The sequence below is a fragment of the Lissotriton helveticus genome, chromosome 1_1 (assembly GCF_964261635.1).
Source record: "Lissotriton helveticus chromosome 1_1, aLisHel1.1, whole genome shotgun sequence".
Taxonomy (NCBI): domain Eukaryota; kingdom Metazoa; phylum Chordata; class Amphibia; order Caudata; family Salamandridae; genus Lissotriton; species Lissotriton helveticus.
Window position 1 is genome coordinate 1,126,052,529 of NC_136057.1, and position 19,420 is coordinate 1,126,071,948.

The 19,420-nt window shown below is 52.1% G+C and overlaps 1 protein-coding gene across 2 annotated transcripts in view; it reads left to right on the top strand.

Annotated features, from left to right (window-relative positions):
* CEP290 (centrosomal protein 290) overlaps positions 1-19,420 on the top strand; it is a 1,500,249-nt gene that overhangs the window by 1,257,597 nt on the left and 223,232 nt on the right. For both annotated transcript variants that reach the window (XM_078678872.1, XM_078678869.1), the window contains exon 46: positions 1,025-1,189. In XM_078678872.1, coding sequence (XP_078534998.1) covers positions 1,025-1,189 — 165 coding nt within the window. The remainder of the gene's footprint in view (positions 1-1,024; positions 1,190-19,420) is intronic.

Sequence of the window (19,420 nt, forward strand, 5' to 3'; positions counted from 1 at the left end):
CTATGACTGCCTTAGGCCGAGGAGTGCCCTTGCAGGACATTTGTCAGGCAGCTACGTGGGCCTCGCTGCACACATTTGGGAGACACTACTGCCTGGACAGCCAAGTCCGGAGGGATGGCTTCTTTGGCTGTTCCGTCCTCCAGGACTTTCTGGTGTGATTATTGGTTCGCAGACCCACCACTGGGGTTGGTTTTGCTGGGGTATCTATTCTAAGGTAAGGAATCTATCACTAACGTGTCTCTTTCAGATGCACAAGTTACTACTTGTGTAACGATATATCTGTAAGAGACATTAGTTAGTGATAGATATCTAGGGTTAAGGTCTTCCCCTTTCAGGGCCCTAGTTTCATGACACCAGTGTTGGTTCTATCATGGCTCTGCGTATCTGGCTCGGAAAAGCTGTGTATCAGAACTGACGTCAGCGCGCGAGGGCGGCGTCTAAGTACTCCGAAGACGTCATACCGGCGCTATCTACGACGGACGCAGAGCCGCAGACGACGCCTGCCGGCGTGCAGGGGTATTGCTACGCAAAAATCTTCCAGATCCAGTCTGACGCCTGGGGATATTCTAAGGTAAGGAATCTATCACTAACGTGTCTAAGGTAAGGAATCTATCACTAACTAATGTCTCTTCCAGATATATCGTTACACAAGTAGTAACTTGTGCAGCAGTGGCATAGAGTACAGTGATGCATACACAACATATACTATCCAGCAGTTCATGAACTCAGTAATAGGATACTTTCACCTCTGATAAAGGATAATTAATAGAATGTATCCATTACACATCTGTAAATGCTGCATCTCCTGCATTTGTAAAAGTTTTGTTGAGGACTAAGACTTTAGGCTCCAGTTACTTGCCTTCAAAAGCTGTGGATTCTAAGTAATAGAAGTAGGTGAAAAAAATAAAAAATTGCATGCATCTCGACCCAGTGAGTGCTTAAACCATATTCCAATACATATATTTCTTTGTTTGTATTATATTTGTTTTATGCTCTTCACCCCTTTCATCTGAAAAATGTACAGTCTGGCAGAAGTGGGAAGACCGTTCCAGAATTGGAAAAAACTATTGGTTTGATGAAAAAAGTTGTGGAAAGAGTTCAGAGGGAGAATGATGAACTGAAAAAGGCCCCTGGAGTCGTGTCCAATGAGAAACTGGCAGCCCTTGAACAAGAAAATGAAAAGCTCAAGGTATATTACTGAAAAGCGAACAATACACATGTATATAGAGGGACAAAAATGTAAATGTATTTATTTCTAGAATCCTGTTCGTAACATCTAGAACCTGTTTAGAATATTTGTTGTAATGAATATTTTTCTTGTGTAGCTATTTTATTTATTTCCTACATAATAATTCTCTAAAAAGAGCATCAGTGACAACATCGCTGCTAAGTGTAACACATTGTGCCTACTACTTCAAATTAAAATTTCACATTTTATTTAATTTGATTATGACCTTGGCTGACGTCTACAATTTCCATAGACAATTATAAATAAAAGTAGCCGAATAATTGATTAGGAAAAATGTATAGATAAAAAGACCCTATGCCCATGCGTATTACTTCAGTGTCCTCAGTGTTTGTGCATCATGCATGCATGGTGTTTTGAGTATGTTTTAACTGATGTTTTCACCTAACTATAACGTCCCTTTATATATTTTTTATTCTGTGATTTTCTATGTGTTTTTGTGAGTAGTAAGCTATTACACTTCCTAACTCTAACAACACCAGAATCTTTGGTATTTTACAGTGAATGTCTATGGTTTTTCTAAGTAATGAAGACTAGCTCCTCCTGCCCTAAAGTTGAATTAAAAGAACATATTAGCGGGCAGGGTAAGGATACCCTGACCCACTGGTACCTATGGGGAGCATCCAGAGGGACCGCCCAGGGGCCACAAATGCCCCTCTAAAATCATACTGCAGTAGTCCTACGGGACCCAGTGTGGCTGTGATATGCCGCGGAAGGCATACTGCATGAATGTGCAAGCTGACACTGTCTTGCCGTGCCATGGAGGTGTCTCTTGGCCATGGCACCAGAAAAATAAGGGGGGGGGGGGCTCTGCTGAGGTTTGGGTGCCCCTTGGAGGGGGGGTTTGGGGACAGGGTCTGGCTGCCTTTGATCAACCCCACTCCATGCACAGCAGAGGGCGCTGTCCTGTGTTCGCATAGATCACCATCTGGTGTTGGGCTCGGATATTTGCAATTTGTTTTTCTTCAAAGAAGTGTTTGTAGTCACGAGGTAGGTGACTCCTCCTTACGGTGATAGTGTACATGGGCATCCCCAGATTGTTTTTTTCCGCCATCGGGTTCGGCTGTGTATTACTGCGCTCCGGTTCGATATCATCTTCGAACCCTAATGACTCGCAATCCTTACCACTCAATGGTATTGTTTTCGATTGTGGTTTCCCTTTTGACGCGCATCGTAAAATCCAACAACTTCTATCAGTAGCTTCGACGCGGCCCGTGAGGCCTACCCACGCCGACCACGCCAGCAGTCTTTGGAACGGACTCTATTTAAGAAATGCCCCGGGTGTGGTCTGTAACCTCTGCCTATCCCCGGAGCACGAAGAAATCAACTGCGAGGCCTGTCAATCATTCCGATCAAAGAAGACCATTCTTGACCGTCGGGCTCGACGGCACGAGATGCGGCGCGGCACTAGCCTGGTGCCAGACATCTTCAGAGAAGAGTCTGAATTCCAACAGCCAGGGGCCGAAGAAGAAGAACAAATCTCTGAGCCCCAAGTGCCCACAAAAACAACAAAGGCTCCAGTATCACCTTTGCCCTCAGGCCCACGTCGACACTGTGAAAACGTTTCAGTTGCCCCGCCCTCGGTCCCGGCTATGAAACATAGTGATAAGTCTTCCGGCTCTGGATTGAGCCAGCCCCATTCGGGTGCCGAACCCAAATCTTAGGCACCGAAACCCAAGACCAAGCACGTGCCGGCCAATTCTCTGTCGGCACCGAAAGACTTGGAACTGAAACCACATAAAGCTAAAGCTTCGGAGCCGACACCAGCTAAACCCAAAGCTTCGGAGCCTACACCGGCTAAACTCAATGCTTCGGAGCCGAAACCAGCTGAAGACAAACCTTCGGAGTCCACTGCAATATTTTAGCACTTTTTTAGCCCAACCGACCCAGTACATGGCCATCTGAAAGAAACAGGTTAGTATTAGATTCCTTACCTTAGAATATCCCCAGGCGTCAGTCTGGATCCGGAAACTTTTGCGTAGCAGTACCCCTGCGCGTCGGTAGGCGTCGTCTGCAGGCGTCCCCTGCGGCTCCGCGTCGTCGGCGTCGTGCGCCGTGATGACGTCGCTGGAGTATATAGACGCCGCCTCCGCGCGCTGACGTCAGTTCTTCTTTTTTCCGCGCCAGTTAGCGCAGATCCGAAGAGCAGTACTCCGGTCTTTTGACCAAGTTTTTTGTTAACTGATTGATCCTTACGGTGCCGGTAGGATGCCCGGTTTCAAGAGTTGTGACGAGTGCGACCGCATGATGTCGGTCACCGACCACCATCGACTCTGCCTCCGGTGTCTGGGCGCGGACCACGACGTGGAGTCCTGCGTCGACTGTCGGGCCTTGACTGGAAAAGCTAGGCGGGAGCGGTCCCGCAAGCTTCTCGAACTCCGGTTGTCGGCCCCGCGTCGAGAGCGGTCCCGGTCCGGTCGGAGGTCGAGGGAGCGGTCGAGGGAGCGGTCGCGGAGCCGCCATGGGCGCTCCGGGAGTCGCCACCATTCCTCCGGCTCGTCAGGTAAGCACAAGAAGTCGGGGCGTCGCCATCGCACCCCCGACTCCCCCCGACGCCCGCGTGCTGCGGCCGGGGGCTCGGGTGACCCCACCCCCGCGGTCCCGCATGGGTCGCCGACGCCGTCTGCCCCACACCTGTCGGTCCCTGGGGAAGGCGCGTCGCGTGAGGAGATCGAGGCCTTCCTCATTGCTATGAGGGCGAGGTCTTCTCCGGCGGGGCCTTCGGCGCCTGCGGGCCCGTCGGTCCCGTCTGGGGGCCCGAGCGGTTCGGGTGCTCCTGCCCCGGCGCCGCCGGTGGCTCCGGCCCCGGCGCCGCTGGTTCCCTCTGGTTCGTCGCCGGCTGGTCTCCCGGCCTCTCCGGCGTCGGTTCCTGTGGGCCAGCCCATGGTACCGCCCCCGCGTGGTGCAGCGACTCCGCCGTCGGCTCCGGCCGGCGTCGGGTCCCCGGCACCGACGCCGCGCGGCGCCACCCCCCTTTCCTCCCCGACTCCGGACTCGGAGCCGGACCGGCGTCGGCCGACGCCGGACCCGACGCCGATGGGGCCTGTTGACCCCGATGTCTATATCGTCGACCCAGAATATGGGTATGACGAGGAGGAGTATGGAGAGGGTTGGGAGGGGTCTGAGGACCCTCTATCCCGTGCCTGCCAGTACGATGTGGACTGGGTAGGTGATCTGGGTGATGCCAGTGGCCTGGACGAGTCGCCCAACCCTGGGTTTGTCTCTCCGTCCCCTGTGGCGTCCGAGGCGGGTGCTGCCTATTCGGTGGTCCTGATGAGGGCTGCCAAGGCCTTACACCTTGAGCTCCCCGTCGCGAAGGTCAAACCGAATATCCTGACGGAAGTTTTTAAACCGCAGTCATGCCCCCAGGAGCCTCTGCTGCCGTTTAATGAGGCCCTGACGGATGTCCTTCTGGGCACCTGGTCCAGGCCCGCCTCTGGTGCGCCGGTTGACCGGAACGTTGCCAGGCGTCACCGTCCCTGCGCGGACGACCCTGCCTTCCTGTCCACCCATCCCTCCCCGGAGAGTCTGGTGATCCAGGCCTCCACTTCGCAGTCCGCATTTCCGTCGGCTCCGCCCGACCGGGAATCAAAGAGGTACGACCAATTCGGAAAGAAAGTGTTTTCCTCTTTGAGTGCTGGGCTGCGGTCTTGTAACACCGCGTGCCTCTTGGGCCGCTACACCCACTCCCTGTGGGATACGGTCGAGGAGTGTTTGCCGCAATGCCCCCAGGAAGTGCGGGACAAGCTCACCCGGGCCTTTGTTGAAGGCCGGGATGCGGCGCGGTACTCGATCCGTTGTGGTCTGGACACCACGGACTCACTGGGACGGGCCATGTCCACTACGGTGGCGATTCGTCGCCATGCCTGGCTGAGATCTGCCAACTTCTCACCAGACGTCCAAAATACGCTTATGGACATGCCATTTGATGGCAGTCGCCTATTTGGTGACAAAGCGGACCACGCGCTGGAGCGCTTCAAGGACTCCAGGGTCACGGCCAAGTCCTTGGGTCTCTCGACCCAGACCCAGCGCCAGCAGACGGGTTCGTTTCGGCCCTTTCGTGGCCAAGGGAGAGGAGGTCCCACACGTGCTGCCAGCCACGCGGCGCAGAGCGCTCCCCAGCGCGGTGGCGCCCGTGGTTTCCGCCGTGGTGGCGGTAGAGGCCAGCGTCGTGGTCAGTCCACGCCTCCCTCCGCTGCGGCATCCAAGCCTTCCTAGTCCGAGCTTTCGGGCTCACGTGACGCCAGTGGGTGGCAGGGTTCGCCATCACCACTCCCGCTGGCGCGCGATAACATCGGACAGGTGGGTGCTGCAGCTTGTCCGAAGGGGCTATGCCCTCCCCTTCGAGTCCACTCCTCCAGCCATGCCACCGCAGAACCACCGTGTGTCGGGGGACCACTTGACTCTTCTGCAGGAGGAAGTTACGGCCCTCTTGGCCAAGGGGGCCATCGAGCGCGTTCCTGGGCCAGAAGTAGGGTGTGGTTGCTACTCCCACTACTTTCTGGTACCCAAGAAGGACAAGGGAGGCCTGCGTCCTATCTTGGATCTACGGAACGTCAACGGCTTCCTCCGGAAGGAGAAGTTCAAGATGTTGACTTTGGCTCAGGTCTTGGCTGCTCTAGACCCACAAGACTGGATGGTAGCGTTGGACTTGCAGGATGCGTACTTTCACATCCCCGTCCTGCCGGCCCACCGGCGTTACCTGCGGTTCACGGTAGGCCACGAGCATTTTCAGTTTATCGTGCTCCCATTCGGCCTTACCAGCGCCCCACGGGTGTTCACGAAAGTGATGGCGGTGGTCGCAGCTCATCTGCGCCGGTTAGGGGTTTCAGTCTTCCCCTACCTCGACGACTGGCTGTTGAAGGCGGGCTCGCCCCAGACAGTCGTCCACCACCTTCAGATGACGGCAGACCTCCTGCACGAGTTGGGGTTTTCCATCAATGTGCCGAAATCACACCTGTGTCCCTCTCAAAAGCTCCTTTTCATCGGAGCGGTTCTCGACTCGGCGCAGTTTCGGGTTTATCCCCCGGAACGGCGGGTCCGGGATATTCAGGCTCTGATTCCCATCTTTCAGCCGTTATCCCGGGTTTCGGTCAGGTTGACGCTGCGGCTTCTGGGGCTGATGGCCTCCTGCATCCTTCTGGTGCATCACGCCAGATGGCGGATGCGGGCTCTGCAGTGGGACCTGAAGTTTCAGTGGGCCCAGCATCAGGGCAACCTATCCGACCATGTCCTGATCTCGGAGGGCACTGCGAGACAGTTGCAGTGGTGGCTTACAGACCGCGATTGGGTCAGGGGCAGATCCCTCTCCCTTCCCCAGCCGGAGCACGTGGTTGTGACGGACGCGTCCCTCCAAGGCTGGGGTGGCCACTTGGGAGAGGCGGAGATCAGAGGCCTCTGGTCTCCGGCGGAGTCCCGGCTCCATATCAACATGTTGGAGCTGCGGGCGATTCGCCTGGCACTGAAGGCATTCCTCCCCTTTGTCAACGGGAGTGTAGTGCAGGTGTTCACGGACAACACCACCGCCATGTGGTACTGCAACAAACAGGGCGGTGTGGGGTCGTGGACCCTTTGCCAAGAGGCTCTGCGCCTCTGGCAATGGCTGGAACGTCAGGGCGTGACTCTGACGGTTCAACACCTGGCAGGTTCTCTGAACGCCAGGGCGGACGAACTCAGCCGTCGGTGCTCGGTGGATCACGAATGGCGTCTGAACTCGGATGTGGCGAGAGGCCTCTTTCAGCAATGGGGAGAGCCTTGGTTAGATCTATTCGCCACAGAAGAGAACGCGCAATGTCATCAGTTCTGCGCGTTGGAGTTTCCAAGACGGCACTCGCTCGGCGACGCCTTTCGGCGCGAGTGGAGTTGCGGTCTGTTGTACGCCTTTCCGCCTATACCACTTCTGCCCAGAGTGCTGAAGAAGATCAGGCGCGACCGGGCCCATGTTATCCTTGTGGCTCCGGACTGGGCTCGAAGGTACTGGTATCCCGAGCTACTCAGCATGACAGTCGGTCCCTCGATCCGCCTGCCCCTTCAGGAGGACCTTCTGTCGCAGCAGCAGGGGACGGTCCTCCACCCGAACCTGTCCAGTCTCCACCTCCATGCGTGGAGATTGAGCGGCGACAGTTGAGGCCATTTGACTTGCCTCCTGAAGTCTGTGATGTCATTCTGGCAGCCAGGCGTCCCTCCACAAAGTCGGTATACGCCTGCCGGTGGAACAGATTTGTGGCATGGTGCACAGCAAAGGCTGTGGATCCCCTTTCTGCCCCTCTGTCTGAGGTTCTCCTCTTCCTCCTTTCCCTTGCCCAGCAGGGCTCTGCTCTGGGCACTATCAAGGGCTATCTTTCTGCCCTTTCCGCCTTCTTGAGGCTACCTGATCAGCCATCTTTGTTCAAGTCCCCTATTGTGTTAAGATTCTTGAAGGGCATCACGCACATGTATCCTCCAACTCCGTTCGTGATGCCTCAGTGGGACTTGAACCTGGTTTTGACTTTCCTGATGTGCGCTCCCTTTGAGCCCCTTCATTCCTGTCCTCTCCGTCTTCTCACCTTAAAGACGGCCTTCCTGGTAGCCATCACCTCTGCCAGGAGAGTGAGTGAGCTCCAGGCTCTTTCTATTCAACCTCCTTTCTTGTCTGTTCATCCTGATAAGGTGGTTCTTCGGACTAGACCTTCTTTCCTGCCCAAGGTAGTCTCTGCTTTTCACATTGGGCAGTCCATCACCTTGCCCTCCTTCTTCCCGCCTCCGCATCCTTCAAAGGATGAAGAGCGGCTCCATCGTCTGGACCCAAAACGTGCGCTTTCATTCTATATGGATCGCACACGCCAGTTCCGGGTGGATGACCAACTGTTTGTTGGCTACGTGGGTGAGAAGAAGGGAAGGGCGGTACAGAAACGGACCATCTCTCGGTGGGTCGTCCTGTGCATCAAAGCATGCTACTCTTTGGCTCGGAAGGAGCCTCCTGTTGGGCTGAGGGCCCATTCCACTCGGGCCACGGCGGCTACTACTGCCCTGGGCCGGGGAGTCCCTTTGCAGGACATTTGCCAGGCGGCCACGTGGGCCTCGCTGCACACCTTTGCGAGGCACTACTGCCTGGACAGTCAAGTCCGGAGGGATGGCTTCTTTGGCCGTTCGGTCCTCCAGGACTTTCTGGTGTAGGTTGTATTGGTTCGCAGACCCACCACCGGGGTTGGTATTGCTGGGGTATCTATTCTAAGGTAAGGAATCTAATACTAACCTGTTTCTTTCAGATGAACAAGTTACTTACCTTCGGTAACGATATATCTGTAAGAAACAGTAGTTAGTATTAGATTCCTTACCGCCCCGCCCATCCTCCCCGTTCTGCGAACTGATACCTAGGGTTAGGGACATCCCTTTCAGGGCCCTAGTTTCAAATGGCACCAGTGTTGGTTCTCACATGGCTCTGCGTGTTCTGGCGCGGAAAAGCTGTGTGCAAAGAACTGACGTCAGCGCGCGGAGGCGGCGTCTATATACTCCAGCGACGTCATCACGGCGCACGACGCCGACGACGCGGAGCCGCAGGGGACGCCTGCAGACGACGCCTACCGACGCGCAGGGGTACTGCTACGCAAAAGTTTCCGGATCCAGACTGACGCCTGGGGATATTCTAAGGTAAGGAATCTAATACTAACTACTGTTTCTTACAGATATATCGTTACCGAAGGTAAGTAACTTGTTCATCATGTATAGAGGGCGAACTACCGGGCTCCCTTAGAGATTCGATCATTTGCACATTCCTAAAGCCGCATAGGGATCCAATGCTCCCCTCTTCCTACAGACCATTTACTCTCCTAAACGCGGACTGCAAGATATTGGGCAAAATATTAGCAGAACGGTTCACACAAATCCTGACACCATTAACCCACCCAGACCAACGCAGATTCATCCCGCGACGTAACACATCGCAAAACCTATGCAGACTATTCCACATACAAGACAGAACGAGTGCGCAGTTCCCAAATGCGGAGTGCCTAATACTAGATCTCGAAAAGGCCTTTGATACACTATTATGGCCGTACTTATTAGAGTTCCTTAGCAAGGTCAACATCGGGCCAATCCTGCTTGCTTGCACAAAACTCCTAAACACAGGTCTCAACTTCCGAGTCAGGATAGGTAAATACATCTCCCCAGCGTCTTCAATAGAAAGAGGAACCAGGCAGGGTTGTCGACTGTCTCCCCTCCTGTTCGCCCTGGCGGTGGAACCACTGGCGCTGCGCTTTAGATGGGAGGGTGGGGCATGGGGTATCCCACTGGCAGACACGGTTCATTGCGTGTCATTGTACGCAGATTACCTTTTAATTTATGTGCGGGGCGCTACCCAAGACCTATCATCTATCTGGGGGGCACTAGAAGACTTTTCGGAGGCCTCAGGTTTCAAAGTGAACTGGGAGAAGTCCACGATATACCCGCTAAGCCCACACACTGCCCCATTTGAGACACAGATTGGGACTCAGTCACTCGCATGGAACGCTGAAGCACCCATATATCTGGGAGTGCAATTGTACCATACCCCCAAGGACCTATATGAAGGGAATCACAGTAAGGCGTTGGCAGGGATTCGAACGGCAGTGGGGTTCTGGAAAACATTGCCCTTAGCTCCTATAGGAAGAGTGGCACTGGCAAAAATGATAATGGTCCCTAGCCTACTCTATCACTTCACCAATCTTCCAGTTGTACCTCCACGGGCATTCTTTAAGGAACTAGACACCCTACTCGCTGAGCTGGTCTGGGGAGGGGGTCGACATAGGGTGGCGCTGTCAACACTATACCTGCCCACGACGGACGGAGGACTGGCAGCGCCATCATTTGAAGCATATTTCTGGACGGCCCAACTGCAATGGTTGTCATACTGGACAGCGGGCGTCATATAGGGGAGACTACCACCACAGAGGGCCGCACACCACTGTTGGCAATTCATAGGCTGTTGTTACCGGGTACCAAACCAATACATACCCGACCACTACAGATGTCCATAGCACGCTCATGCATGATGAGCATACATTGCATGTCCAAGGGTAGACCTCTGTATTCACCCCTACTCCCATTGATCGGTTTCCCCAGAGATGAGAAACTATACTGCAGGCACCCTCCAAGTATAGGTGGAGTCCATGTTCGAGAATGGTCAACTTAGAACGTACGCCCAGATGTCCGAAAAATATGACCTACCGCCAGGACATTTTTTAACTCACAGACAACTTATAGACAGCAGTCGTCGGTACTGGAACCCACACGACGGGGAACCCCAGACTCATCCATTAATACACACTATTCTGCACATGGGGGTAGGTCGACACCTGGTCACATGGCTTTATAAAGCTGTCCGGGATCTAATTCTCCCCTCACTACAGCCCTTGCGTCAAAAATGGGAAACAGAAATAGAAAGAGCGTTCAATGACAAAGAATGGAATACGGCCCTAGAATACCCTAAAAAGGTCTCCAGGAATGCGCGGTTTCGGAACATACAATCCAATGTCCTCCACAAGAGAGTACCTCACACCACGCAGTCTCCATCAGTTCTACCCAGTCACATAATTTGCATGCCCCCGATGCCAAACCCCCGAAGCGGACTTCAAACACACGTTCTGGGATTGCCCCACCATTCACAACTACTGGGACAGGGTTCACCGGATACTCAGGGCAACGACCAACATCACGACAATGTCTACATGGGGAGCATGTGCTCTCGGGATCTTCCGCAAGCGGAAGACCGAAAAAGTATAGTACCGCTTCATGTCTCTCGCCATCCTCTTAGCGATAAGGGGGATAGTCATGCACTAGCGGGCCCCAACAGGACCCCCGGAAGCAGCCTGGATAGGAGCAATGAAAAAGTGGGGCAGAGCAGAGGAAGAGGTGCTCAGAGAAGAGGAGGTAAAGGGAACCCGTAAACATCCTATCTCATTGGAATGGGCACAATTACTACATATGTTCACACATGAAACAAATCCGCCGGAGACACCCGAAGACTCCCAACCCCAGATCCCGCAGTTATCTCCTACTAGATCCTATACCGATGCACCACAGGAAGACCCACCTGTCCAGAGCCAACCCGGAGAGGACATCACACCCGAAGTCCCCCCCCTAGATTGCTTTAGGGTTCCTCACGTACGTCTTTTCACACTCCCAATCCCCCCCTCCACGCATGCACCGCCACACCTCCACACCATAACAAGCATTTGCAATGCAATAGGTCTTTGAGCTACTGGCATTGTAAATGACAAACCTTTTATTTATGTGTTGGTTTTGAAAACATAAATAAAAGGCATTGTCATTTACAATGTCAATTGCTTAAAATTTCGCAAACGCACAACCTATTGCATTGCAAATGCTTGTTAAAGCTGATGTGAATAATGTGGTGCCAATCATGGTCATCCTGGTCATCCTCATCATGAGAGGCTGTAGCTTACATATAGAGCAATCCTCTTGTTTAAGGGTGCTACCGTGAGCGTGCAGACCAGTGCCCGGAGATTCACAAATCACAGAGGAACAATCTGCCAAGTGATCACTGCAGGCTAAAGAGCTCCACTGCGACTGAAGCTGCCATCCCAGACCACATGATCCCGTATTCCATCGGAACTGGAGGGCTGCGTCCCGGGGTTTAGGGAGGAGCCACAATGGTATGCAGTCAGGGAGAAAAGCACACGGTCTCCTTCTCAATCATGAATTCACCATCTACTGTCCCATTATGTACCGGTGCAGCTTGTATTAGCTCTCTCCAGCCACAAGACGCAACTGCCCTGCCGTGTTACAGAGCAATGAGCACCCTTCTCTTCATGTAGGCCTTTTACACATTGTTTTTACACCGCTGACAGCCACTCAGACACTGGATGCGTGTAGGAATACTAAAGCGTAGCAGAGTGAAGTTTCTGCACCGAGGGGAAGGGTCTGGGGGGTGAGTCTTTCTCCCCGGTGACCCCGGAAAGAGACAGAGCAATCAGGATCCGTTCGTGAATTAGAGACAAATATGAGCATTTGAAGCATTCCAGGGGCATTGCCAGCCAGGAAACATTTCAAAAACAGTGATCAAAAGGAGACGGAATATAACCACCCTAAACTCAAGAGGAAACCACCTCACTAACCACCGAGGAGAAAGCTCTAGGCCCTGCAAGAGCAACAGGGAACCAGCCCTGGTAGTCCTATATCCCCCCCCTCCCCACGCAACCAATGACACGCAAAACCCACTATGAGAAAACCAACAGGCTTGGCATCTGTGTAGTGTAAGTAGAGGAGCACACACAACATACAGGCACAAAAGGAGCATGCACACAGACCAACACCACGACATATGCGCAGTTTCACAATGTCCAGCAGTCATACAGGCATCCATGTACGCCAACCAACTCTTGTAAGAACATTACTGTAGACAAGCTGTGCCATACATTACTTTTGTGGTGTGGGGGACATAGCTTTATTGTGTGACAGCAACACAAACAACAGGAAGGGGCAGAAAAAAGAAAGGAATCACAAAGTACGACGTTAGGGGCGGCGGGAAAAAAGACAACACGCAGTGCACGAAGCACAAAGACGCAGTGCACTTTACAAACATGGCATTGAATGCAGGTCACTCAGATCGAAAGCTGTCCCCATTAGGCGTACAGCCGCTGGTTTATATTTGCATCGCGCTTTCACTTTAAGTGAAAGCATGATGCAAAAATAAACATGCGGCCGCCCTTGCCAAAGGCGACTGAAACAAGCTGTCGCCATTACGCAAATGATAAATAATAGTGCTTACCCATTAGTTAAAGGAGACTGTATACCACCGCAATTAAAAGATCCAGTCCGGATGGGCCATCCAAGGAGACAGGGCAGTAACAAATAAGCCTCATTCCGAATCACGAGCCAGCATTTAGCATAAACGGGAACGCCAGCCAATGAAAATGATGGGCTGGGCTTCAACTCCACTTCTAAAATATCCAGATTACAAGAAGCCTCGCAGAGCGAGCAGCACATGAGCGCTGCAACGCAAATCTGCAAGACCTAAAAAGGAATCCCTCCCCACCTAACAGCTTGCCCAAGGGCCTACTGTCTTACACTGAGGTCTCAGCAAGCATATATGGCCTCCCTCCAGCTTTGTGTTCCTTCCAGGTGGGTCTCCTCCACCAGGGCCAGCGCCAGGCGTGGGTAGTGTGGGCAGCTGCCCAGGGCCTCGAACTCAGTCCACCAGCATGGGGCCCGCGCCAGTTCAACACACCACCAGCCCTCTTGTACTCCTGCTGATTCAATTGAAAGAAAGGTGTCTCTTTGCAATTGGGCCCATGAGAGGGAGGGGAGGGGGCCCTCACTGGGCCTCTTTGGGATGGTGTCCCAGTTGCAAGGAGACTCATTTTGCAGGTTTGTTCTGCATTTAGGCCTCCGGCCCGGCTGCCCATTCAGAGACACTGCGGGATGCCATCGTCAGCACCTAAGCACCCCACATGTTTAACACTCGGCCCCCAAGCAATTCTCACACCTTCAGCCCAAATGGGCTCCAAACGTGGTGCTTGTAGGTGGCTGAGAGGAGGAGCTGTGGCCTAGAAGTCTGAACAAAGCAGCTTCTGGAACCCTGAATATGTCCCATACTCAAATTAGAGGGGCCTCGCACATTCCCTTTCGGCCCAGGGCCCCAGAAATCATAGAACTGGCCCTGTCCTCCACCTTAGTAGCCCTGAAAGAAGCAGTGACTGGATGATTGTAGGGGTAAATGCAGGGCACAAGTCGGGGTACATGCGGGTGGATGGAGTCCACCCACTGTTTTCACAGGGTGGACGCCGTCCACCCTGTCAAGAAGTTGGGCTCCACTTAAAAAAATGTTGAATGCGTCCCGGTGTAATTTGCAAAACCGGGACACATTCACCAGTGCCCGCAGGTTGTTGTCTGCTTTCTATCACAACCTGCAGGCGGGGAGGGGGCTTTCTTAGTTCAGACACCTGCTGGGCCCATAACAAAGGTCGAATCTGAGGGGTCATCAGGCCTCCTTTTGTTGGAGTGTCCTGGCTGGGAGCAGTCAGGAGCCTCACAACTGGTTAGCACTTCACACATACTTAAGAGAGGCAGCTTTTCACTTTGTTCAGTGCCTGTTTACAAGATATGCATTCACTGTAAGAATGTCAGATGTGTTGGTTTTTCCCTGTATTTACACACAATAAATTGCATCTATATAGTGCTTACTACCCCTGAGGAGGCATTGTAATAATTTAAATATCACTATTTTCTTTTGTCAAGCACTATGGGTAGAGGAAGTTTAGGCAGACAAAAGGCGACATTATTGAATGTGAGGCTTACAAAAGTGTTAATCTTTTGACTAAATCAGGAGGGTACTCTGTATACTTGAAATGTACTTTAATGTACTCATGATAGACATGTTAAACATATATGTGAGGGATTAAGATCTAATGTCACTTCTTATGATGCCACTTCCTATGATGTCACGTGCTGTACTGTCACACACCGTGATGCCACTTGCATACTGATTAACTAGGTTAGTCCCCCCTCTTCTATTTTTCACGACTTGTGCCCTGGGTAGATGGGTTGGACCAAAACGTGTGGCGTAGAAAAGAAAAGGTCTAGGGGAAGCAGCTATCCTTGGGGGATAAAAGTAAGCTTGATTCAAACAACCATTCTGCAATCAATAGATGCACATGCCTTACATACTTGGAGCAGCTTCAAAGGTAGATGCAAAAACATCCCACATGCACACCCGTATTACATCGCAGGCATATATGCAACAACGTTTGTACACTGCGATTGTACACCTAACAGTGTTACCGACTTCTAGGCACTTTGGTTACAATATAGGAGAAACTAGGAAGTTCAACCTCCTGTTAGGCGCCAGATAATCCGAGACCGTCTAGTGCCTTGCCCAGAAGAGCAGGTGAAGGAAGGCATCAGGAGAAATGTTTATTTTCAGAATGGATTTCAATGGTAGAAGCAATCTACATTTGTGGAATAACCAGGAAAAAAATGTTGTCAGGTAGCACACCAGTTGTTTGCAATGAATGGGTGCCTTCCAAATTGAAAATGATTTGTTAAAACACCTGCTGCCTCATGATAGAATGGGCAGTAGGAATATCAGTGATATTTGGTGAGTATCGGTGATATTTGGTGAATAACTGCAGTGCCATCCTTGTTGGAAAGGAAAGAAAACCTTATAGTAAAAACTTTCCCATCAAGTTCTTAGTGTTAAAATTGCCACTGGAAATAATGCACCATGAACAGCAGTTTTGTTAAACTGCTAGTTACCATCACGGAAACAAATGGCACCCGAAAACAGAAGTTACCACTAGGGATGGGTAACTCGCATAATTTACTGCAGCGTTGTTATGCAAAATTACTGCAACATTATGCGAGATTACGCAGAAGTCGAGTGCATAACCCTACATTATTTTCTTAGTGCAAAATGCACCTTTGCATCTAAAATGGATCAGAGGATTAATTTTACGCTACCAAAATTGCACATAATGCAAATTGAACCGGATCGCAGCAGCCACTTGTGCTCAGGGGACCCTTTGAAGATATCTGGTTGCCTGTACCTGGATTTTGGAGGAGCGCGGCGTATCTGCTTGCCTTAGCAGAGCGGACCCTTGTCACCACTCCCTTCACGACTCGCCGGACCCGCTTCGCGGGTCCCCCAGCGCGTCATCTGTTCTTGGAGGCTGCTGTGGGACTATCAGGAGGAGCGCGGGGAAAGGCGATCTCACCAGCGGGGCTGCGAGCATAGGCAGGGACTCCAGCGTCCAGGAGCCCCTGCGCGCCCAACCTGCAACCCCTGGGCTGCTCTCCCCGCTGGCCACACCCCCCGCCGACGGAGTGAAAAGCGGGCTTCACTCTTGACCCTCTGGGACCCTTTGAAGATATCTGGTTGCCTGTACCTGGATTGTGGAGGAGCGCGGCGTATCTGCTTGCCTTAGCAGAGCGGACCCTTGTCACCACTCCCTTCACGACTCGCCGGACCCGCTTCGCGGGTCCCGCAGCGCGTCATCTGTTCTTGGAGGCTGCTGTGGGACTATCAGGAGGAGCGCGGGGAAAGGCGATCTCACCAGCGGGGCTGCGAGCATAGGCAGGGACTCCAGCGTCCAGGAGCCCCTGCGCGCCCAACCTGCAAGACCTGGGCTGCTCTCCCCGCTGGCCACGCCCCCCGCCGTCGGAGTGAAAAGCGGGCTTCACTCTTGACCCTGTGGGACCCTTTGAAGATATCTGGTTGCCTGTACCTGGATTTTGGAGGAGCGCGGCGTATCTGCTTGCCTTAGCAGAGCGGACCCTTGTCACCACTCCCTTCACGACTCGCCGGACCCGCTTCGCGGGTCCCGCAGCGCGTCATCTGTTCTTGGAGGCTGCTGTGGGACTATCAGGAGGAGCGCGGGGAAAGGCGATCTCGCCAGCGGGGCTGCGAGCATAGGCAGGGACTCCAGCGTCCAGGAGCCCCTGCGCGCCCAACCTGCAACACCTGGGCTGCTCTCCCCGCTGGCCACGCCCCCCGCCTATCAGCCCATGAGCACACGGTAGTAGAGTCATAAGGAGTACAGTGCCTCCGCTTCGCGGGAGCGACCGGGAGAAGCCCGGGACAAGGGCGGGACCGTCTGTGGCCGTCCGTGGTCGGACAAGGTTGGGTTGGGCCCAGAGTCCTGCAAAAATTCTTTTTTGTCTCACACTATCTCTTTTGTATGGTATACAGTTGTATTTTTATTACCTACTATTAGAGAGGGGGCCCACTAGTATCTAATAGGTAGCATAGTGGACTTATTTATATTTTACGCTTAGTCCACATACAAACCTCCAAGGGTGTCGTTTCTGGTCCCCTTGATGCTTTTATCACCAGAGCGACGGGAATTCTGGAAAAAGAAATTGAAATGGTAGAACATAGACTGTCCCTGGATTTAATTACCGGGAAGCGCTCTTCAATTGGTGCCCTAGCTCACGCCAAAAGCCCTGTCTCTCATGCAGCTTTTAATTGTATTTCTACCTCGGAGACAGAGGCGATCGTCTATGTAGATGGAGACGGGGTTACTATACCCCCACCCCACGATAACAGGGAAAAGAACTCCTATGTTAATCGGACAAACGACGGGGATGACAGTCAGTATATTGAGGATGACGAATATAGTTTGTCGAATGCATCCCAATCTTATGTTCCTACCCCCCCCAACTTGTCCAACCTGCCCCAAAATAGCCCAAACCCAACATCCCAGAAAAGAAAACATGTTTCGAGTCCACAGGGGGAAAAGGTCCAAAAGCAGCCCAAAATCGATCTTACTAACAGTGTGAGCCTATCTCTTTCTCAGCCCCATCAAGGTTTCCCAACGGTGTATTGTCCCTCATTAGCTCCCTCTGTGTCATCAAACCCTTGCCCAACCTGTCTTAACATTGATGATATTCTGTTGGTCAAGATGGAAGCATTATTAAAAACTATACTGCTTCCGGTCTTAGAGAGAACAAGGTTGATGACCGCTAAAATAGATGTATTGGAACTAGCTGTAAACACCAACCTGGGTCTTCTGCAAAAACTAATAACGCCCTCTACTGGGATGGGGGCCTGTGACCCAACTTTGGGCAAAAACCAACTAGCGGGAAAACCCACAGCGATCCCTGCAAGTAAGTCCGTACCCTTAGGGACTCCCGCTGTTAATAGCAAACCCTTACCAGGGGCAAAACCCGCTGCCACCTTGACCACCGCCAGTAGAGCTCCTGTAAAGGATATTCCAAGCGATAAACGTCCACTAACTACTAGCAAAGCCCCAGTGAAACATCCCTTGCCGAAAGGCATGTCAAAACAACCTAATAGTACCCCAGTACAATTACCAACAATGGGTAAAGACCAAAATAATTTCCAATCCTCCAGGTCCCAGATGATGGATAATCGAAAAATACGCCCCACACCCCGAGTTAACTTACCCCCAGAAGCGTCCCAATATACAATTGTTTTAACTGGGGTGGCCCCTCTAAGAGATGGCATTAAAGAGACCCAAGGGGACTTGCGGAACAAAGTTATATTTTGGCTAAATAAACATCGCCCTCTCCCACCCTCATCCCCCACTGAAATCCTCTATGTAAGGAGAGTTGACTGGGTGGGTAAGGGCTCAAAAGATCTAGAAGGGGACTGTATCCTGATTTCTTTTAAAGACCCCTGGGTGGTGGACCGAATATGACGAAAAGCAAGATTTGCCCGTCTAGGTGACGTTCAGACTCTGGACCTTGCCTATTTCTACCCCCACACACACATTAACTACCCTATGGGCCCTAACCAGTGTAAAACGAGAGAGGGGAGGTCCCAAGGGCCGATAACACCTTACCCCCAACAGTACCCCCCGCTCTTTAATCATTTTGAGGTGCTGTCAGACTTAGAATGGATAGATTGACTGTGTTCACCCAGCCCGTTATCTAACCTGATTGATAACCTTGTTATGGAATTAAACTCGGATAACCAGCCTATGTCCCACAAAAAAGTTAGCATATTGGTTCCGCCAGCTGGGGAAAGGGCGTTAATTCCTAAAATCGAAGAAAATGGAGCCAGAAAGAAGCCATTAAGCGTTAGTTTACCTAACCCCCACTCACTTCCCAATGTAAGTAATAACCTTGTAGAACCCGACACATTGATATCAAATATTGTGTCCTGGAATGTAGCTGGAGTAAAGACCCGTCTGGACTCTGAGGACTGGTTGGAGTTCATTGAAAAATATGATGTCGTGTTACTACAAGAAACTTGGGCTACCGCACCTATATACAAAGCTGGGTTTATAAACTTCTTTAAACCCGCAATAAAGAGTAATAAAGGGCGTGCTTCTGGGGGATTGACAACGTGGGTCAAACAGGCTTGGGGCTATTCAACTACTGAACTGTATGTGGAAAACCCTGATATCTTGGCGATTAGGTTGAGCAAGGAAGGGGGCCAGGACATGCTTATCGTTAATATCTATTCTCGAGGCCTTCCTGGCGGCCGATGCCCCCAGCTGGTAGGTGTTTTGGACAATCTTCTGGCTGGTTGGAACAAGGGAACATTTATCCTGTTAGCTGGTGATATAAATTGCACTATCGAGCCGCTTTATCTGGCTGAGGATAATTGGGGGTTTGTAGAGGATGTTACATGGAAAATCCCGGAACTAATGAATAAAAAACCTGTTAAAGCAACGGAGGCTGCCCTGAGCTGGACTGCTTTTTGTCTCACCTGGGGCTTAAGGGCCGCAAATG